A 22,896-nucleotide genomic window follows, 5' to 3' on the forward strand; every position below is an offset into this window, starting at 1 on the left:
GAGTGCTGATCAGACTCAAGGAGACCCTGGCATTTGGGGAGGGGGGAGGCAGCTTTACTCCTCTTCAGTCTGATCAAATAAAACACTTGTTCACATGTACTGTCAAACAGGTCAGAGAGAGGTAGCCCAAAATGCTGTAGTGAAGAAGCAGCGCTTTCCTCGAGTGCTTCAATTTTAGCGGGATAGCAGTGAGAATAAGCAGAATGAGGACTAGATGTGCGTTCAGCAGCTTGTGCAGTCCCTTTAGAGTACTTACTGTCAAAGTCAAATCATAGCACTCTGCCAGCTTCAGGAAGAACTTTAGAACTTGCATAATATGGGAGGAAGAAGGAATTTGAAACTAAGACATGGAAACTATTCACTAAGGGCTCAAACTCGATTCCCAGGGGTTTTAACACAGGCATGATTTTACCGATGTTCTTTACCCTGGCATATTTGTAAATATATGCATGATAACATGATGCAGATCAGCCAATAATGTGTATGGTCTCTAGTTCAATGTTAAGACTGAGACTACTCTCCTGTAACCTTGAAGTCCCACAAGTACAGATGATGCCTGAAGTTTGCCTAAAAACTTGTCCTGACGTGGTTGGTTTTTACAAGGCAGAACCTCCTGATCTAGTTGAGCAAGATTTTTGCTATTGCTGAAACCTTTTTGACAGCCATCCTGTGTCTTCAATTACAATTACTTAGGAGTGATCTGGAGGAAAATGGCTTCTTGCTTTTTTTTTTTTTCAGAATCTGGGACAGCAAAAAAAAAAGCAAATTCTGGGTTCCCATGAAATCTACCCTTGTTTATTAAGGTTTTCTCAGTGTGTGTTAGAACAGGACTTTGCTTTGGATTTAGAGCCAACTCAAAAACTGGATTGAGACAAGCTAGTTTAACCATACTGATATTTGGTGTGTTTTTGTTTGGTTGGTGGGTTTTGTGTTTTGTTTTGTTTTTAACAGCAGCAGAGTTGAAAGGACGGCATTTGTGCATCATAAGTTTGTTGCTTTTTATTACTTCAACTTTTATCAAACACTGTAGAGACACCTCAGCTTTTTTTTTTTTTTTTTCCCCTTAGAGTTCTTAAACAAATATTCTGGGTTATGCCATTAATTTTTAATTCTCTTCCATTCCGTTTACTTCTTGCAGTTCTTGTGTGGTTGGTGAAAATAAGCCTACGCTGCAGGGATGCAAGCGGAGCAACAGCCTGAGGTAGGGCTTGGAGCTGCGGTTTGTTCCTCAGTAGAACTACAGGGAAGGTCAAGACTGCATAAGCCGGGTTCTTCTACCTGTCCTCGGGGAAGGTCTGCAAAGTCAGGGGGTCAGCACTGCCTGTGTGAGACCCTTTATAAAACAGAAGGGTGGGGAGCTGAATGCTACTTTCTTGCCATATGTAGGTTCTTCTTTTCAGGATCCTTTTCCATCCAATTGCAAAAGCCAGAAAGAGTCCTTTGTAGTAATTTACTTTCAAGTGAGAAAATAGCCTAACCTATGAGCTTTCCCCCTTACCTTTAGGTGGCGGAAAAAAATGTTTTGTGAGTAAATTACACAAATTGATTGTGTGAGAATGATCTCAGTGTGCATAGGTTAAGTACCTTGCCAAATTAAACTGAGGTGTTTTTTTCTACACGCTCTATTCCTTTTCTTCTCTTTTCATATCCATGTATCTCAAAACCTTTTTCTGGTGTAATAAGTGAAGATCAGGAAAGATATTTTTTCTTATGAGATATAAGAATGTTGGGTACTGTGTCCTGTCAGTTATCTTTTTTTTTTAAAAAAAAAAAAAAGGAACAGCAGACTCTTAATGTGGTGCTTAGTGCTGTTCCCACTGCAATGTTGTAATATTGTTATGATGACAAAACTAGCATAAGTGACAGGATTAATTCCATATGCTACAGATGGATGTGTTTTTCCAAAATATTTTTGCGACTAGAGTTACGTATGCAAGCAGTAGAGTCAAGCCATATGTTGTGATCAAAAGCTGAGCTGGTGTTAAATTAGATTTGTGAATATAATTGCAATTTGCAGTGTAATTGCAGTTTGCAGTTGTCCACGAACTTCTGTTCTGCTTTGTAGTGAAATTATGATATGTTGCTGTGAATGTTCTAAACTTTGCACTGTAAAGCTGTTGTACTTTTTGGTCTTACTCCATGAAAGGTATGATAAATTTTGCCTTACCTTCAATGGGGCCAAGGTAAGACACGCAGGATTTATTATCTGAAATTACTGTTTGGCATAATGGAACACAAGAAGAAATTAATTACTCTTGTTGAAAGCTCTTAACAATTGGATGTGCTTTGTACAGTCCTGTTTTAAATCTTACCAGGTTAAGTACAAAGTAAATAAACCAGTCATTCTAGCCAAAAAGCTGACGTCCTTCAGGAGAGCTTGGCTGCCTGCTTGCTGACTCATTAATACTGCCATTCATTTGGAAGGTACCTGTGTGATGGTGGATTCATATCCTGTCTTGTATCTTTTTTGACTTAATGTTGTTCAAGATTTCCATATTCTCCCAGTAATCATACTGATTCAACTTTGACTTAATGTAGTATCCTAGAGATAGAGACTTACGAATCAGGAAACATCAACTATAAACTATTTTTTGCACTAACTCTGCATCTCTGGCTTGGATGACTGGGATTGTATGAATTCTATGCATGGGTTTTAAAACTCACCTGTTAGTTAAAAATAAGAAAGATTTTATTACCCAAAGACCTGCCTCACATACTTCTAGTGATAATATTTAAAGTCACTCTTTGGGAATCTTTTCAATCACCTCCTGATCCTTCAGAGAACAAAACTATGCAGATGCTTTGTATCCTTTTGACTTTGACTTCTGATATATGTGAAATCAAAATACACAAACTTTATAAGATTGGGATTGCATATTGTGTAATTACCTTACACGTATTCAAACAGAATAAAATACTTGACTCTTCTTGAATGGATATGTGTATAATTGGGAGTGCTGATTAACTTTGTCAGATTCCTGACTGGCTGGCTGGTAGTTGAGTCAAACACGCCATCTTATAAGTGGCAGTGGTATTGTGATAATCAGTGCACGTTTTAGTTTCCAACAGAGAAAATGCTATAGTAGTGTTAGATAAATTTGGGGGTTTTTATTCTGGAGTAAGATTTTTTTTTTAACTCCATGTCAGCTATAAATATCTTTCAAAATAGACATTAAATCATTAGTGTTTTATATATTCTTTCTCATACTTATCCAGCTAGGAGAAAATCAGTTGTAAAACCGCAGATGCTTTGAACTGTTGACACTGCTTAAATTATTTACTTGCATGAATGTTGTATGTAGGTTCAAACTGAGAAAACTCACAAGGGGCAAGATGTATTAAAACATTTCATTATAATTCCCAGCCTCCTTTTGAATTTGTTTCATACAGGCTGCTGCAGATCCAGTGTCGTCCTCTGATGCACCAGAAGATGGCCCAAAGGAAACATCAAGTGTGTCGCACAATATCTGTATGTTTCTGGTTTGACTGGGGAGGGTGTATCATATTGGCAGTATATCAAGTTAAATGTCCAAGCCTTTTTCCTACCTAATAAGGATGTGGCTGTTAGGGCAACAGGGAGATGCAAGTGAGGTCATATCTGACTTAATCTATTTGTGATTTGTAAAAAGGCCCAGTTGCATAAACCAAATTTGGAAAGAGCAATAACATCAATTGTCAGTTTGCCACTCCCATGCTTTCAAAAGAAAGTAAATGGTTTTTGATTTAATAGATATACTCAGCTATTGTTTTAAGCTGGGCCATTGCTCTCTAAGCCAGAGATGGTTACGTACATATTGGCTTTGGCATTCTGGCGTCTAGTGGTATGATGCTGGCTCAGTTGTCCCCGGTGGAATGCCTTTGCCCATGCTAGCGTGATAATGTTTTGATATGAAGGCCAAGCCTGCAGCACGTGGGAATAGCAGTATTTCAGCCAAAACTGTCTTGTGATGTCCAGGAAGAAGATCAGTCCTTACTTTTTAGTGGTAAGGATCAGATAATGACAGCATTTCTTTCTCAGGAGGAGATTAGGATTTGCTTTGTGTTTATTGATATACCATTGTGATGTTAATGTATATGATGCTCGTTTAGAACAACAGGAACATTCAGATTGTGCCTTCTGGCAAATAACAGGCAATGAAGCACCTTAGGGCACATTAGCAGGTAGCAGAAACATTACTATAATGCTGAAGTTGCTGAATAATCCATAGGGACTGCAGCCTTCAGAAATAGCAATCAAAGGATCAAACAGAGCCTTGACTAAAGATATGGGAAAAGCATTCAGACCTAAAGAAGCAGATTAATTTTTTTATGTTGCTTTTTTCTTCATATGTGGAAGCTGATTTAATAAAATCATAGCTGCTCCTGAGAATGTTTTCCTTGATTATATCCTTAAATGATAACTGCTGTAACAGCACAGCACCACGTGTTTTTCTTGACATGAAACATTACTCAGTCCAGTTCTGAATATATGTATGAGATGAAGGCTTGAAAAATTAATGGAAATTAAGTGTTTTAGGGTTACTGAACATGTAGAAACCGCTTTCAACTGGGGGAATCTGAGCCATAGATGGCTTTAGGCTAGGAGAGTAATTGTGGAAGGAATTGTGCATACTTTTCCTGTTTCTTATGTTCTTCCTTGGATATCTACTTCTGACCATTGTGAGAGGCAGGATATTTGCTTAGGTAGCTTTTGTTTTCTCTACTGTGGCTGCTTTTATGATTCTGTGACTGAGAGTGCTACAAATGCACCAGCCTTACCTCTTCTTCCTTTTACAGTCATTTTTTCCCCACCCCATTCTTAGCACCACCACCTGTTTTGGCAGCAATGTGGTCTTAGATCAGACCGTACAGATTGCAACACAGCATGTTCTTGGGTATTCACCATGAAGCAGTAGGCTGCTAAAATGCTAAGAAGGATGTTAGAGGGTGGCTTTTGGTTTGGGTTTTATGTTTTGTTTTTTTACATAAAATCGTGTGAGATAAGTATTTGTGGAACAGATCTGGGGACAGAGCCACACAGTTAAACCAGATTCATAAAACTAATTAATGTATGGTAGGAGGCTGTAATTTATCTGCATCTTCGACATCCTGCCTGGAAACTGTTCACTAACCTTTTTTTGTTGTTGTTGTTTTTTCCTGGGGTTACGATCCTATTCCAGGCTTCTGGATCACTTGAGACCTCTGTTAACTTGTACAGCAGCTTCCCAGAGAAAGAGAGTTGGTTGGAAACAAAACTCTGCTTTCCTACTTGATGCTTGCTTTTTTTTTTCCGTAAGATATAGTAAAGCTTAAAGATGACTAATTCAAAATTACTATATTTCCCATTTATGTAAAACTGAAGATTCTGTATCTGAGTTAATGAGACTTTCTGGCATTTAACAAGCAGCTGTGATGGAACTGATAGATCTTCTCATCTTCCATGGCAAGCTTGAGATAGATGGGCTAAACTAATGTTGTACCATTTTGGTCTTAAATAGTTTGTTGTTGAAACTAGGGAAGAATGATTTGTTTCCTGACCTGAATACCTCTTAAGGTTTTCAATTGTATACTGATCTCTGGTGTGTTAATCCCAGAAAAGGCTAAGATTGGCAGACACAAGATAACTACAGTAGCAATATATGCAGCTGACTTTACTAGCATACTCACACCAGTGTACATGTGTTGCTATCATTTATACAGACAAAATCCCAAAAAAGAACACTTTTGTTCTAGAATTTTTTAAATGTGATTTGTTTTTTTTTCCCAATTTGGTGTATACATTTTCTAAGTATTCTTTGCTTTTCTGTCCACTGCACCTGCCACACAGCTTCTCTCTTTCCCTTACTGAACTGCGTGGACAACCTGTCCCAGTGTCCACAGGGTAGGAAACCTGGACTGAGACCCATGCTTGGAGGCATCCTCTCCAGTGGTGGCACTCTCAATGATGTAGCCTCAGAACTGAATGTAAGATTACAGTGGTAAATCAATGGCCTTTTAGCTCTGCTCTGCTGTTTACTGGTGACATTTTTATTTTCCATTTTACTTACATGCACTTTGTAGTCATGTGTGTTTTTCTGTTTTTCTTTATAGCTGATGCAGATGCATTTAAAATTATCCTGGAGATGAAGATGAAGAAGAGGCAGAAAAAGCCTACTTTACCAAGCACTGTGACTGAGCTTAACACCGAGGATGGTTCTAAAGTGTATGTGGTTGGCACAGCACACTTCAGTGACAGCAGCAAAAAGGATGTAGTGAAGGTAAACACTGAGTGGGAGCCCTTCAGCAGCATGTTTGTAATGTTGTCAACTAAGCATTAAGTACATAGAATGAGTCCAGCCTTCTGACTTGATTCTGTGCTGTTACCTCCAGACTGTTTTCCCTCATTAGCTGTTGGAGGGCTGACAGCGCTGTGGGATGAACTAAGAGATGGACTTATTCTCTTTTTTCTTTTTTTTTAAATGCAATACATCACTCTTCCAACTCAGTTATTTTTACTTGTCCTTAGGATACAGTGCCAGTGTTAAGAAGTAAAAGCCTCGCTAGTAAAGCTTACATTGCCTGTCACTGTACAGCATCACGTCACACTGACAGTGTATTGCGGTTGTTGCATATGCACTGTGATGGGGATGTGCTGAAAAGACATGAAGCCTGATACAGAAATTGCAGTTTACAGCTTCTCTGTGTATAACCTGGGGTGTATAATACTGAGCTGTAAAACTGTGTTGCCCCAAACTTGGATTCCGTTCTCAAGATGCAAAGAGGTCTGAAGCTCTAGTCAAAGTAGGAACTATTTCATACTGTACTTCATGCAGAGGCTGCAGTTTAGACTGACTTTATTCTCCAGGAGCTCAAGGAGAGGAATCTTATGCCAGAATCATCAACTCTGGTTCTTACAGAGCTTATTCTAACTCAGATTGCACATGATTGCAGAGTATGGTCAAAAGAACTTTGTGAACGTGAAATATTTAACATCAAGTTTTTCTTTCCCCCAGCTCCCCAGCACAATGTGTTCTACATCTTCTTGTTCCAAAGCATCACTTTGCTGTCATCTTCCCTGATGTTTTTCTCAATACATAGCTATTTTTATGTCCCTTTTTTAACTAAAGTATTGATGATTTGATGCATTTATGTTTAATCCTTCCTAAACTGCTGTAAATTCATCTTTTTCAGACAATACAAGAAGTGCAGCCCGATGTAGTTGTGGTGGAACTCTGCCAGTACAGAGTTTCTATGTTAAAGATGGATGAAAAGACATTACTAAAAGAAGCCAAAGAAATAAATCTGGAAAAACTTCAACAAGCTATAAAGCAGGTATGATTCCCACAGTGAGAATTGGAGGTTTGCGTCGGGAGCAATTTGCCAAGTTAGAACCAAAACCAGTGTTCCCACCAGCTGGGAACCTAATACTGCTTACCAAGGTGCGAGTACATTCAGCAGGAATCCTCCTGGGTTTGACAATTGCTTCCTTTGCAGGACACAAGTCTGTCTATGTAGTCGTAATGCTCTGCTAATATATTTAAATATTATTATTATTCCTGCAATCTGTGTCACAACTATTTAGGGAACACTTAATTTTGTTAGTCTGTTGTGATCTGTTTAGTTGCATTCCTTCATCCTCATGTGTTGCTCTTTCTTTTTAATTATCTTCTATTTGTCTGGAGTAGTTTCTAATTGGCAGTAGACCTTGAGGGAGGTTTTTTGGGGGAAAAAAAATGGGCTGACAAGTGTAAGACTCTGTCAAACTGCCAGGTAGTTATAATTTGAAAAGTGTGTGGAATGTGTGTGCAAAACAGGTGTTGTGGTGTATTTTTTCTGTTTCACCCAGTTAGTTTGTATTTAAGTATTTTTAAGGTAGGCACGGTGAAACAATACAAAGTTGACTTTAAAATTACAGGATATTTGGTTAGAATGACAGCATGTGGACTGTAGTAAAAAGAGTTTCCAGTGCCCAGTTGAATGAACAGATTCATACATTGTTATTTTGGTTGTGTGGCAGTTATATATTGGGATTGTTTTATTTGATGTAATGGGATTGCACCCCTCATAAGAATATAACCAGTGTCCCCTGCAGAAGCGCTGGCAGCGGCTGCTCAACTCGTGTGTGTGTGCGGCTGTCTCAGGGCAGGCTTTCTGACTCATATGGTTAGGCAATAACGCATCTTTCCTGTTTTCTTTATTTCTGTCCTATCAAAGGAAAGAACATTGCAAAATACTTGCATATTACATGAATTACTGTATCCATCTGTTTATTTTAGGTAAGGTGGATTTTTCTGATGCATGTAGCCAAAAGAATGCATGTTCACAACAACCAGCGCAGCATAGCTGGGGGTTTTCTGACCTCGTAAACAGGCACAGAAGCCTTCTTTTGCTATCAAAGCTAAATGGAACAGTTTTTGCTGTGCTTCCATGAAGAGGAAAAGGACAATGGAAATAAAATAGCGGGCTTTTTTTCCTCTATGATGCAAACTTTGTTGCAGTCGGCACTTACTACCAGGTCATGAAGTGATCTTGTGTGCACAGTAGGAAACACACTGTATTTGCTTCAAAACCAGAGAATAATACAGAGATACTTCCTATTATTACCGTTCAGTCTTAGTTGACTTTGTCACCAGGGATGATGATGATAGTAATAATAACAAAATTTTGACGTTGTGCCTTTTAAATAGTATATTTCTATGGTCCCAACAACAACAAAAAAACACACCTTAGCCTTCCCACTTCGATGCAGTAGCAGCACAGGTTATATAGGGAAAACCAGAAAAAGCATTCCAACTGTCTCATTCTAAATTAGTGTCTTTGTTTTTCTGAGAATCAAACCAGTTGGTAAGTTGTTTAGTCATGCTTCAGTTGTCCTGTCTTATTGAAATGTGCATTTGGGCCCAAAAGTTACACTAGAAGTCAAAACTGCTTGTAACTTTCATTCTTGAGTACCAAATTAGGAAAAGAAAGCTGTCTTTTTATAATTGTATAAATCTTAAGCTGTAAAGTTGTATTTCATTGTTCTTAGCTGAAGTTGGAAGCTGAGCATGGTGTTAATGTGAAACACTTGCAGCAGGTCACTGGCATTCGCAGCATATGAAGCAACTGCTGCAGGTTACCAGCAGCCTTCCTTGGGACCCTGCTGGGGTTTGGAAACTCTTGGTTGTGTGCAGAGAACTGCCTGTTTGCCATTAAGCAAAGCAGCGCAGAGCAGACTGGTATCTGGCTCAAATGCTGATTCCCTGAAGGTGCACAGTAACAGTTGGCTTAAACCAAGCAGGAAAGACAGTTTTTGTTTTATCTTCTCCCTGGGTTCATCTTAGCACGGACACAGAAGTGACAGTGCAACAGCCCTGTGGCAGTCTGAACAGGGCTTGATTTTTAGCTGTCATGTCCCTGTGTGGCTGTGATTGCCGGTCCTGACACACAGGAGCAGTTGAGAAATCTTGTTGTCAGACAAAGTGGGCTAGTGGTGCAAAATCTTACCTCAACCTCTTTTTTTTTTTTAACCTACTGCTTTAGCATGAAGCTACTTGTGCCAGAATATATTGTAATGATTTTTTTTTTAAATGCTTCTAACCCATGAAAGACTACTTGTTTTGCACAGTGTAGTACAGCCCTTGACATTAGGTAACCTGCAGGATTGTCCTGTTAAATAAAATGGATGTAATGTGAATTGGTAGATGAAGGGTGCATCCACATGGACAGGAGCGGGCCAGTGTCACTTGCTACCTTCACTTGCACTTTCAAGTCCAACCTCCAGTGCGGTTTCAGTAGCTTCAGGTGGCCAGGCTGTGTTTGCACGGAGGGCTAAAGTACAAATGGTTTGTTTCTGCCCATGGTTCTGCAGTTACTGCTGGGTCTGTGACTTGTTATACTGTCAAAGGGTAACCATGAGGCCCCCTCCTCAGGCTGTCTTCCCATATGCAGTGTAAGCGTAGCTCTGCTGAGGCTGGTGGAAGATTTATCTGTTCCAGAAGCCCTCTGACAGCTGCTGATAACAGACTCCTGGGAAAAGGCATTAGAACCTGCAGTCATGCTTTGCCTGGGTATTCCTCTCTTTTCCTGTGCTTCTCACTGCCTCCATGCTAGTTGTGATAGAATCTATCTTCCTCAAGCCACCCTTTCCCAAACCTCCTGAGTATTTATGTGTTTAATCTCTTCTCATATGTTTGGAATTTCTTGGCATTTTTCCTTAGTTCAAGTATCTTGTTTTCAAGACAGGAGTCAGCTAAAGATTGTGCAGCAGCACAATTGTGTTTCTATTTTGTTCCTTCCCTGGTAATCCCTCTCATGCTTCTTGCTTCCTGACTGTTATTGAACAACAGGCTGCTAAAATTGATATTTCACTTTCTCTCTAATAGAGAGTGCTAATAGCTCTGCATCTCTCTGCCTGTGCCATTAAATTTCTTTCTATGTGTGCATTGCTTTGTGTTTATGGCTGTTACATCTAACCTGTGAAATTATTGCCAGCCACTCAGGATTCTATGTTCTTTTGTAGTCAGCTTTCCTTTCTCACGTTGAATAATCTGATATCGATAATAACCTCTTCCAGTGTTTTGCTCCCTTCATTTTTTTCCCCCATTTTGCTCTGTATATCCGGACAGTTTCTGGCTGGCCAGTTGTTGCTGGTTGCTGCTACACATGGCTGCTTGTCACCTTTTATCTCCTTGATGCTGAGCAAATGTGGCAAGGACTGAGTTTCATGTGGGTTAAGAGCACAGATAACTCAGACACGTTTCAGAGATGTGTCCCTCTGTTAGGTAGCAGGATGAATCTGTGTAAAATTGCAACTTAAAATACCTCAGACCTGAAGGAGAGATCAGCTAACAAGTGACCTCAGGCTGCATTATCCTAGTTTTCTTTGTGGACATCTTTTCTGAACTTCAGAAAACCCTTGTCCCCCAGGCTTTTGAACGGGATTTTAAGGATGCTGAAAACCCTTTTTCTCGCTGACCTTTTTCTTCCTTGTCTCTCCCCAGGAGCCCAGTGCCCTGTCTTTCTGCTTAGCATATTCGTTTGATGACTACTGTATGTCAGTCAGTCATTTCTACAATGTGCTGTGCTTGCTAGTTTGTAGCATGATGAAGCAGATAATCAATTGCCTTTGAAAACAGCCCCTCTCTCTTGCCACTTATGGTCCTCAGTGACTCTTGAATCCACTTACCTGCAGAAACTGCCTACAGCCTTTGGAGAGATCACACAACATAAGAGCTGGCACAGGGTGGGTCATTTGAGCATGGCCCTGGGAGCAAAGAATGGAGACAAGGACCTTCCTTTGGTAACTTCAGGCAGTTATATTGAATTGAGCTATCCTGTGTAACCTCATCTTCACTTGTGTGAAACTGGTGATACAGCAGGAAATTAACTTTTGGCAAGGGAACGGGAAATGCCTCTTCTGGTGGTGATATTGACTGATACCAAGCTGGAGGAGATGCATAACCAAGGTACAGGTTATGCCTGGGGACAGGTGACACTCAGCCACTGATAAAAACTAACAGACTATGTGAGGAGGGGCCTTTAGTCTGCTTGTGGGAGTGAGTCATACTCAGAACTGAGAGGTTTTTTTCTAAGGTCTCGTGTGCTGAAGTCGTGCAGAGCAATTTCTTGCACAACACTGGATTCCCTGTGCTTCCGTGGCTGTTAACCTAATCAGTGCTCAGCCTCGTGTTTCCCCGGATTGTGAAAGTGTTTATGATTAGATCAGTAGCTATTTCCCTTTCACTGTCTCTATAACATGGCATTCACTGTCTGTTCAATGGAATGTACTCCCGTGGTCCCTTTTTTTTGTAACTAGATAGATCAGGAAAAAGTAAATGCACAGTGTGAGCCGGTTTATTATTTGGTTGTTCAAACACTTTATTCCAGCAATATTTATTTATTCCAGTAAATACAGACTGATGAAAGTCTGACCGATCTCCTTTCTTTTCTTAACTCTGCCATACATTTTTGTGGAAAGGGAGAATACTTTAGCTGCACACTGATGTGAAAAGCTACTTCACCACCGATAGAAACTGAAATAAGAGCTATATTGATCAGTGAATTGATTTCCAAAAGGTAGCTTTTAGTGCTGGTTCTTCACTCAGATAATTAATGGTTTTTCAATGACTGTGAACAGTGCATTCTTCAGAGAAATCCACACAGCTTGTTGATATTCTTTTCTTTTAATGTTTTTCTCCCCTTTCCACCAGAGTGGAGTCATGTCTGGATTGATGCAAATGCTGCTTCTGAAGGTTTCTGCTCACATCACAGAACAGCTGGGAATGGCCCCAGGAGGAGAATTCAGGGAGGCTTTCAAAGAGGTGTGAACTTGAAATGTTTTTTTCTGAGGTCAAATTACTGGCCTTTTGCTCCCAGAGTTGAACTAAATAAAACCAGCTGTTGGTTGCTAGAAAAAAGCACTGTGGACATACTTGTGCTGAAGCCTTTTAAGTAGTAAGAATCATCTTTGGCTTCAAAGTGTACTCCAAAATACAGATGTTTGTAGCCTTAAGTGGCATGAAAGCAACTCCAAAAAGGCTTCAAATAAGAGTTTTTCCTGATGATATTTCTCATGGAGTTTGTTTTCATATAATTAATCATTTATTTTGTTCCTTTTAAATAATTGGGTTTGAATTCTGGATATGGATCCCAGCCTCACTGTTGATGGTGTCAAGGTTTCAGAATGTGAAAAACAACTCTAAAGCATTAATGAGATCTAACATATACATCTAGAAGGATTGTTTGGGAAGGTGAAATATCTGACTAGTCTGTTAGTCCTGTCCGTGCTTCTAACATTCTGTTTTGTACTACTGCCAACTGTGATACTGGGAAGTAAATAGTAGCTGGACTTCTGCTGTGTATCACAGCTACTCATTTCGGGCTGAGAATACTGAGACACTATTTTCACTGCATGTATCCACCTTATAGAATGTATCTTGCTATTTTTATGAAAGTAAGGTACTAGTAAGGAAATCTGAGATAACATAGCTGTTAAAGAATCTGGAATAATTTGGTGTATTTACCCTTAATTTAAATCCAACAACAACAAAAACCCACATGTTTCAGGGCTTATTTTCCTGAGCATTCCAGACCAGAGGGAAATGTTTTGTTTCCTCTGCTAAGTGGGAAATACATACATATATATATATATATACACACACACATACATACATATACAACAGGTGTGCATAGGAAAGAATTTTCTAGAATTTCCATACTGTGCTAAAATGTGTCAGTCTAAGCTACAGCAAAGTCTCACCTCGCTTTGTTATGTGCTATCTGGCATTGGTTCTTGTTTCATAAGCTCCTCCTTGAATATATTTTACCATGACAAACAGATAGGTTAGTAATCTGGACAAATCCTAGGTAAAAATGAAGTGACCACAGTTGTTTCACCTTAGAATGTATTCAGACTCGGATATTAAGCTCCATCTGTTCACTGTAAATAATAAGCAAGAGGTTTCTGCTTAGGTAAAAGTAACCTAAAGAGGGTGGCATTGCAACTTAATGTTTTTACTATAATACCTATTGCCATCCTGTAGCTGATGTATTTCTTTATGCAGCAGTATTTTAGAAGTTTTATTTACTGTAAAGCCAAAATGCTTTTTCCATATTGAAGTATGACACTCTTTAAGACACCTTGTATAACACAATAACTCAAACATTCTCTTAATAAGGATGTACTGTGACAATGTGAAATGCTCACTACTGATTTGTGTCTTCTCTTTCAGGCCAGTAAAGTACCTTTCTGTAAATTCCATCTTGGAGACCGACCCATCCCTGTTACATTTAAGAGGGCAATTGCTGCACTTTCTTTCTGGCAAAAAGTCAAGCTTGCCTGGGGCCTTTGCTTCTTATCTGACCCAATCAGGTATGAATGAGTATCCCATATGTCTATTGGGGAGAATTGTTCAGTTCTTCAGTTTGATTTCAGTATGAGCTGGAAGCCCTCAGGATGCAGCCTGATGCAGTGAAACTTCAAGTTAGTGAGAAGGATTAAAATACAAACTATCTAGCCATAATCCATATTTTTGAAAAGACAGCTGGCTTTCTGATCTTGTTCCAGCTCTTTCTTTGTCATTTCATACATTACTTCCAGGTGAAGTGAAAGATTTGGTGCTGCAGAATTCCTAGAATTCCTAAGCAAAGACTTTTTTTAAAACTATTTTCTTATTTTTATGCTGAAAATAAAATCTTTCTGCTACTGTGTGTGGATATTGTAAGTAGAAGAAAGTAGGGCCTCAGTAAGCTAATTTATACCTCCTTAAGATTTCCAAAGGACTTGGGCCTGCTGCACTGTCACATCTGGATCAGGGCAGCTTGAGAACTAAATCTGCTGTTGGAGCAGGTTTTTGAAACAAGGGAAAATGTCTGAAGTCTGTGAGCAGCATGTGGACTCTTAATGATTATTCACTTTATAAAGGGTCATTGTTAGGAACTTTTGCCTTACAGCAATATTTCTCAGCCAGCTATTCTCTTGCTCAGTTTGCTTTCCCCTGGCCTTCAGAGACATCCCTCTGCCGAATTTGCTTTCTCTTCCCAGAAGCAGGTGTGTGATAACTTGGTTGAACTGGGTGAGAACATGTGCACTGCTGTCCTAAGTTCCGCCTGCTCCTACCCAGCTCACAGTGGTGGGAGCTTCCCAGAAACGCGTTCCCTGTGCACGTGATCCTTGAATCTCAGTTCCTCTCAAACCCTGTGACCAGAGCTCTGCACAGCTCATTAAGTGATCTGTGGTGTGGTTTTCCAGGCTTTTAAAATTGAGCCAAGCCTCAGCCTGTAGTATGGTCAATTAAACCTTCCAGTTTCCTTTTTTAGTATTTACTTAGTTGTCCTTTCCTGTGAATACTTGCTGTTACATTCATCTGTAAAATGAGTTTGACCCTCTTTAAATCCATTAACTACAGTTCATGCACAAACTAAGATTTCTTACTTACTAGTCTAATACCAGCATGAAGCTGTTTGCAGGCTTTTGAGGAGCACTGGAAGATATATTTCTTTGCAACTTCTCTCTTTTATCCATCCTAGAAACATTTTGGTTTTCAACTGAAATATTAAGATAATTATGGCATATGCACACTAGCTTCCTGCTGAAGCTTGGACGTAACATCTCAGTTGTTGTACAATTGATCTGCTACATTGGGTTTTGTGTTTTTGTTTGAGTTTTTTGTGTGTTTTGTTTGTTTGTTTAAATAATGTGAGATGGGCTTAGAAAAGGAAAGGTGTTTATAATTGGGAAGTTGTTGGGAGCAGGGGGGCATTGTGCACCCATCAATCAACATGAGATTCTACAGAAAATGGAGTAATAGTTCAGCATCACATTTTCATCAGTCTGATAGCTTTTCTGTGATGCATCAAAAGCTAACAATGCATTTCTCCCTCTTGTTGTCCTTGTTGACATTTGTAATGTCCTTTTGATTGTGGAAATTAAAGAAAGCATGTTTGGCATAATTCTTCAGTAGATAGTGATGCAAAACCAAATTATTCTATTGACACAAACTATGACTGTACCACAGCTGTGGGTGCAAACAAAAGGTTAACAGCACTTATGAAAAATATGAAAGCTGTGACAGGTTGATTTCCTGCCATTTTCTTCTGTTGAGGGAATTGATAAATAACTTTGCCTTCCCTGCTGAAGACCTGTGATTGACACTAGGAACCTGCAGAACTCTTTCCATCCTCTCAGACTGCACTTTACATTGTGCTTTTTTGTTCCTTGAATAGAGCCTCTGTGCGTTCAGCAATCAGATCTGCTTTCTCAGGAGCGCTCTGTGTTGCGTCTTCTAAGCTTATAAATATAGACTGAAAGTGGGGCACCATGCTAACTGTTTCCTTTGAAGCCCCAGTGCTTCTGCTCAGCCGAGTTGTCAGTGTTCAAACTGGGAAGGGTGAAAATCGAGTTGCCCTGCTTAAAGACAAGCAACCTTTCTTCTTTCCCTTTCCCTCCCTGCAGAGGCATTGTTGGGTATCCAGTTCTACAGGTTTAGGGAGTTTGTTTTGCTTTTGAAGAGAACTGGGGAAGAACAACTGTAGAGCGTGCATTAAATGTGAATAATGTATATAATACTGAATTGTTTTTATTCATTGGTTTGTCTGTATTGGGCTTTAAAAGCATAATAGATACTGAGAAAACTTAACCTTTCTTTCAGTAAAGACGATGTGGAGAAATGCAAACAGAAGGATTTACTGGAACAGATGATGGCAGAAATGATTGGAGAATTTCCTGATCTTCATCGAACGATCGTCTCAGAACGGGATATTTACTTGACCTACATGCTGAAGCAAGCAGCAAAGCAGATAGAACTACCTCGAGCTTCAGAAAGTAATTGTTTTAAAGTAGATAATTATAACCAGCAAGGTGTTCTTTGTGTGCTAGTCCAAATTTCAGTTCTTCTCAGGAAATCTGGATGTTCTGTTCTGTTTGTGTGTCACGTAAGATTACAGTGCTTAAAAAATTAAAAAGGGATATTACTCTTCCGTTGCAACCACCTATAGAAGCAAAGATTTTTTCATAGAGCAGGAGGCTCCAAATTATTATTCCTTTCTCATTGTACTGTTTAGAACTGGAAAATACTAATTAGCATGACAGCTTTTCCAAAAGGAGGGCATCTGGTATTATAGCACAGCACGGGGCAGTCCAGGCTTACGTTGCCTGTTGCACTTCCACCTTGTTACCTCACCAAGCTCGTTGTCATCACTAGCTGCTCAGGAACACATTTATTGCTTGAAACGTGTTACTCTGCACATTTTAGCAAGGTTTAGGCATAGAGAATAATCGCATTTCTCTAGCCTTTGGAAGTATTTTGCTGCTGTATGTGATCTGTGTGTCCTTCCTATTCTGAGGTTATGGGCTACCTCTTATATTCTGTCTGAAGATACTGTTTGTAATCACTTCAGTGCAGACCTCTGGCACTGCCTTGTAATTGAAAAATTAGCAAGGGGATTACACTTGTGTTCTTCTATCTCCTTTGTCCAATACTGCCTCAATGCGGCCTTCATAAAGTTTGTTCAAACACACAGTATTTCGTCTTGACTCAATTGACGTGGCTGAAAGAGACACATATGCATTCAGTTACATGGTTCAAAGAGTGGGCTGAAATTTAGTTTTATTGTGGGTTCTGGCTGGGTCATGAGCCACAAGAGGAATTGTTTAGCAATGCCTCTGCTCTTTTGTCTTTTTTTCCCTTTAAATCTACCTCCTTAAAAGCTCGGTCTCTGGATCACTGGTTTAGTGAATGCCTATGAAACTGGAAGGGCTATGAAACTTGTGAAGGACTTAAAATAGAAGATGAGACCATAAAAGACAAGAATGAGCAGGACTAACTAACTGGTAGTCATGGGTCTCAGTCTTTTAGTTAAAAAGAGACAATGTCAGAGACAGTTTTGTTTAGAAGCTGTGCATTTATATTATATACATACAATCTGTTCTCTGCATTCATGCTTGCAAAAGGCAAAAAAAAAAAAAAAGGGCAGATTATATACTTAAGTTTATAGCAAAACACAAAATCCTGCCATTCAAATGAACAGAAATTGGGCATCATCACCGTTCTCCAAATCATTTGCTGTTGCAGGGACACAAAAGGGGAAATTCCTGGATACTGTTTGCAGGACTCAAATATACTTCTGGTCTGATATAATCCTAAACTAGGTCTGATTTGTTCCTCACCTTCATCTGACTATTTTACCTGGCTGAACTCTTCCAAAGAACTTGTAAATGAGACTATCCCACTCAGTTTTTTCATTCTATCTTTACTCCACACAAAATATTCAGAGAGAGGGATAAAAGTTTCTTCAGGACTAAGTTTCAGGCAGAGATTTAAACCTTATGGGTGTCATATTTGAATCCTGCCCAGAGCAGAGAGGGACATAGGGGTGCAGGTTGGAGCAGATGTGATGTGCTGTGCCATGGACAGCCTGTTCTGAGGCGCTGTGCTCTGCCTCTGGAGTTGCAGCTCTGATTTAGAGCAACCCTAGAGAACAGAGAGAAAAGGCAAGGCCAAAGAAACGTTTTTTGAAAATGTGTATAATAGTTCTAGTGTTTTCCATACAGTTTTGTTTCATTTGGGGGGGAGGGTGCTTTTCCATTTTTTTTTTTTTTACTTATTTCTGGAAAAATCAGGAGTGGATATTTAAAGCAAAATAGTGGAATTTATTCACATTCCTTATGTATTTATTTATTCATTTATTTATGTATTTATTTATTTATTGTATTTATGAAAGCAGCCTGCTTACTATTACTTAGAAAGTTTTGTGTTAATTATTTTTGCTGTGTTGTGGTGCCACTTTTTTCATTGGGGGAGAGATAATCCCCAAACTGTCAGGAGCAACATTTTAACTTCCACGGGGCACAGTGGAATTTGGAGGGTAGCTGGGAGGTGGGGGTGAGAGCTGGCATGTGTTGCAGTGGCCAGTGGTGCCTGGCCAGCTGCTGCACACGAATGGTGGGTTTGCTGGTCCTTGCTGAGGCCAGGTCTATAGCAGGAGACTGAACAGGGGCAGGTGTGGTCTCGAATGCTGTTCTCCGATTGTTCATTCTGCTTGTTAGCCCAGCTCTCATCACAATTTGGATGTGTGCCAGCTGCCACTGTCTGAAGTGGTGGAGACAGCAAAGACCAGGGTTGTTCCTGATAAGTAGTACAGAAACATGGCCCACACAGGGAAGGAAATAAATAAATGTAGCGTGCATCTGCTGAGCCCCTTACCCAGAGACTGAAATATGAGCCCTGGCCAGGTGTGCTTACTAAAATGTTTCCTGAAAATCCAGAAACCACGCTGATTATTTTTTTCCATACTGTCAGCATAAGAGGTAGTGAGATGAGTCTTAACTGTTAGTATGTAACAGAGTTTTAATATCTAGTAGTAAGAGTGTCTATCTTTTGGAAAACTCACTTTTGGTAAACTCAGTTTTATAGCTTGAAATTAGTTCTTTTACTGATGTGTTCCTTTCTCTACATCTCTTTCTCAGCTGAACCTAGAAAATGTATCCCAGCTGTTGTAGTTGGTGTTGTGGGGATGGGTCATGTACCTGGAATTGAAAAGAACTGGAACTCGGACTTAAACATCCAGGAAATAATGAGGTAACAGTCATCTTGTCCTATGTGTTCATGTAACAACTTCTCTTGCTAAAAGACAGCAATAATTGGTTGGTTTGGGTTTTTTTGGGTTGTTTGTTACAACTTGAAGAAACATTGCTCATGTCATCCCTGCACTGTCAGCTCGCTGACTTGCTCTGCAGTGTTTGCAGATGGTGCTTGCAGCAAAGGAAAAGAAAACATCAAAGGAGAAAAAGTAAATAGTTGGATATCAAGGGAAGTAGAGATGAGAAGATGCCCTTGTCTAGAAAGAAAGTTCTTTCATCCACATTTAAGGCTTTTAAAATGAGAATTCAAACAAGGGCTATGGAAGATGATGAAAACAAAACTAGGCTTCTAGTCTAGCTTAGGTAAATATAAACTGTTGGATTCAAAGCTTATGTCAAGACACTGCTGGCTCTGGCAAGCTTACTATCACAGTTGCTCATAGCCTGTTTTTAACTGTGTACATATATATATATATGAGGAATAACATGTTTTAATGTATATAAATAAATGTGGGCTAATTTAAGCCATGTATTGAGTGAACTCTTACCCCAAAGTATCTATTGAAGTATTATACATGTATGTGCTTTGTAAAAGAAGGAATTGAAGAACCAAAATGTTCAGACTGTGTGTGTCCCATGCAACCACAAAGTTGAGGACTTACAAACTTAGGAGGCATTGTAGTACTGGACTGCAGTGGCTTAGGGTAATAGAGCCTTTCTAATGTGGGCACTTTAGCTTATCACATCCATTCACTGTTTTGCGTAAGCACCTCAACCATCTCTTCAAAGGCTCTGAAAAACAGAAAAGACTGTGCCTTACCTAAACAGTATATTTAGGCATCTAAAATATTATTTAAAGAGACTTTTGGTGTCTGGATCCAAGAATGCAATGTACGTGAGCCCTGCCTAGCCAATTTTAAGTCTTTTTCAAGGCTAAGCCTCGCCCGAAGTCACAAACTAGATGCCCATATTCCTCTCCACTCTTGCAAATAACCTGTAAAATGAGGTTGCCCAAATCTTTATTGTATAGTTAATGTTGGTTGTATCATTGACATTACAGACCTGAGTAGCCAAAAGCCCGACTATGGGCCTTCAAGTTTACGCAGAGGATATTTTCCATCAAAGTTTAGGCTCTTTGACTTGATTGTCTTTATTGTGCCAGTATCATAACTGAATGGAATGGTTACCAGTATTTTTCATTGGACATTAACACTCCATTACCTTGACTTTCTAAAATAATACAAAGCAAATTATGTTGTTTAATAACATGACTGTCTTTGAGACTCATTTCTCATTAAACTTTTTTACCCCTTGTGCTGTTGCACTGCAGCTGCAGAGCAGCTTTATGGGGGGATGTGTGGTAGTGATTGTCACCTCTCTAAAGTGAAAAGTTTTAAAGACTTTTACAGGCGTTTAGTTAGGCTTTACAACTTGCAAAGTGATCTTGGAAATCGTCTGGAGAGACATTTCTCAGACTTACAGTTTTTAAGTTCATCCATTGAACCTGATTGAGCAGACCTTACTGTTTGCTTCAGATTGTTATGAATTTATTTTTAAATTGCATTGAGGGACTGGACTCGAGAAAAAATAGGTAGAAGCATGTAAAAGGATGCCTTTACCCCCTCCTTTGTTCTGTGTGTATTTTTTTTTAACACTCTTCCTGTATATTCCCTTAATATGCAAAATCTTGACAGTAATAATTTTGCACTAATTTGAGCACATTGGATCTAAACTCAGTCTAGTTGTATCCAAATCTCAGCACATCTCACGTGGTTTGAGTGTGCCCACCATGTTTCTGCACTACTGTAACTGATTGCTTTGGAATACATGAGAAACATTTTCTAGATACAAATAAATGAGAACTTGTGGCTTCTTTGAAAGGACCTGCAGAGACCTGTTGGTCCCCTGTGAGAGGACTGAGCTGCGGTGTGAGCGTGTGGTGAAGGTGCAGGGTTACGTGTGCGTGTGGCTGCACTTCCAAAGCGAGCTTTTGTTTGTAGCCAATATTCTTTGCCTGGTACATCAAGTTAATAAGACTGCTTGATGGCAGGGGCTGAGCTTGTGTGCCTGTTGTCCTCTGTCCTCCTGGTTCCAGGTGGCCAGTGCAGAGGCTTCCAGGTGGCTCTGTGAAGATCTCAAAGCCAGCAGTACCTGCCAGAACAGAGACAGCTTCATGCAAAGCCTCTCTGGTCTGTCTGTTCTGTCCTCAGTGGAGCTCCAGAGGCCCGGAGCACTACAGGGGCTTGGCTTCCACACACCTGTGCCGGGAGCTGTGGCCGGGCTGGTGAGCCTGCCTGGCTTCCAGGGGTGTGCCTGCAGAAACACCCCCGACTCCATGCAGGGGCCAGCCTGGCTCCAGACTTACCCCTTCTGGCCACACAGACCTGGCCAGGTCCTGACACGCATGACCCAAAATACTCAAGCTCTGTTTTCCTCCATTGCCCTGAATAACAGCGAGTTGACCGTGCAGGTGTTGGACTTGGGTTGTGTCCTGTGTTTCTTCTGACTTTTGTCTCTGTGCAGAGATGTGTGTAGGAATATTGTAACCAGTTTGACAAACAATATTAACTGGTAATGTTATTCAAGAAGCCTTGATGCTATCTTTGCTATTTCGATAGGGTGATGGGCAAGTCAGGGTCCATAGCCAGTAAGAGTGGCATTGTATATATGTGGAAAAGGCTTTATTATTATTTGTTGTTATTGTTATTATTTAATTTGGATATAGCCCTTGGACATGAAAGAATAAGTTGTTTGTTCATGACACATCTGTTACCTGAGAGTCTCTTGCACTCTTGAGGGCCAAGGGGAGAAAAAAATCCTTGTTTTGATTGGAAAATACCTCTTTTCAGCTCTGCAGGTGTTAACATTGTTTTATATCTTTTGCTTCAGTGTGCCTCCTCCATCAGCTTCAAGTAAGATTTTCAAATTTGTCATAAAAGCGACAGTTTTTGGACTGGTGGGATATGGCTGCTACCGAATAGGTCAAAGGACAGTTCAGCTTATTCTCTCGATGCCAGCCGCACAGAGTTATCTTCAGAAGCTGACAGAAATAAGGTCCCAGCATTAACATCGAGCGGAGGCACGATGTGAAGAAGGTGGCTGAAAAAGGGTGAGAGAGGCAACAAACGTGAACTGGACTGAACAAAGAGTGAGGTGAGGATTCTAGTCAGAGGTGGTTGATGCTGAGCAAAACCAAATTGCTGTATGATTAAAGATTTGATACTCAAGTTACACCAGCTATGATCTAATGAATAGGTTTGATTCCTGGTAAGCGTTGCATGAAACCACACGATTCCAGATTGAAGTAAAAGAAATATGTACGCAAATACATATATTATATATATATGCATACTATATATATAATATATATTACTGATGATTGAGTACAGACAGCTTGAAGAGTGTATCTTTATGACTTCTTTTCCAGAGGAACAGAACGACACAAAGTAACCTAATTGGCTGCATCTGCTCCGAAGTTCAGGGACATTGTCTTGAGTGATTCTTTGCTTTTTTTCCGTAGGTATAATAATACCTAGTGGTTGTTTCTGGTGCCAGACACTTTTACAAATAATTTAGAAGGACATCTTCTCAATGTGTGTTTTATACTTAAAACATTTAGGCTTTTTTTAAACCTAAGAGCTTTCAAAAAATTTCAGAATTGTACAGGCTGTCATACGTACACTGCTCAAATTTTGTACAAGCCTTACTGAAGAACAGGAACGTTGCCTTTAGATCGCATCCCTTGTTACCACCACCAGTCAAGTTGTCTTTCTCCTGCGTAGAGAAGGTATAGCCACACCATCAGAATGCAATGTGGTTTGTTTCAGATGTTTACAGGACACTCTGTTCCTTTAGATTAGCTTATTTAAAATGTACTA

At 39.8% G+C, this 22,896-nt stretch overlaps 1 protein-coding gene across 1 annotated transcript; it reads left to right on the forward strand.

Annotated features, from left to right (window-relative positions):
* The first annotated feature begins 912 nt into the window (after positions 1 to 912).
* TRABD (TraB domain containing) lies at positions 913 to 22,656 on the forward strand. Its single transcript, XM_080349284.1, has 9 exons — positions 913 to 1,201; positions 3,391 to 3,469; positions 6,070 to 6,236; positions 7,150 to 7,290; positions 12,150 to 12,260; positions 13,671 to 13,810; positions 16,089 to 16,261; positions 18,905 to 19,016; positions 21,908 to 22,656. Exons 1-9 carry the CDS (start codon positions 1,178 to 1,180, stop codon positions 22,083 to 22,085), a joined length of 1,125 nt encoding a protein of 374 aa, XP_080205410.1. The 5' UTR covers positions 913 to 1,177; the 3' UTR covers positions 22,086 to 22,656.
* Positions 22,657 to 22,896: the final 240 nt, after the last annotated feature.

Source organism: Nesoenas mayeri (assembly GCF_963082525.1).
Source record: "Nesoenas mayeri genome assembly, chromosome: 1".
NCBI lineage: Eukaryota > Metazoa > Chordata > Aves > Columbiformes > Columbidae > Nesoenas > Nesoenas mayeri.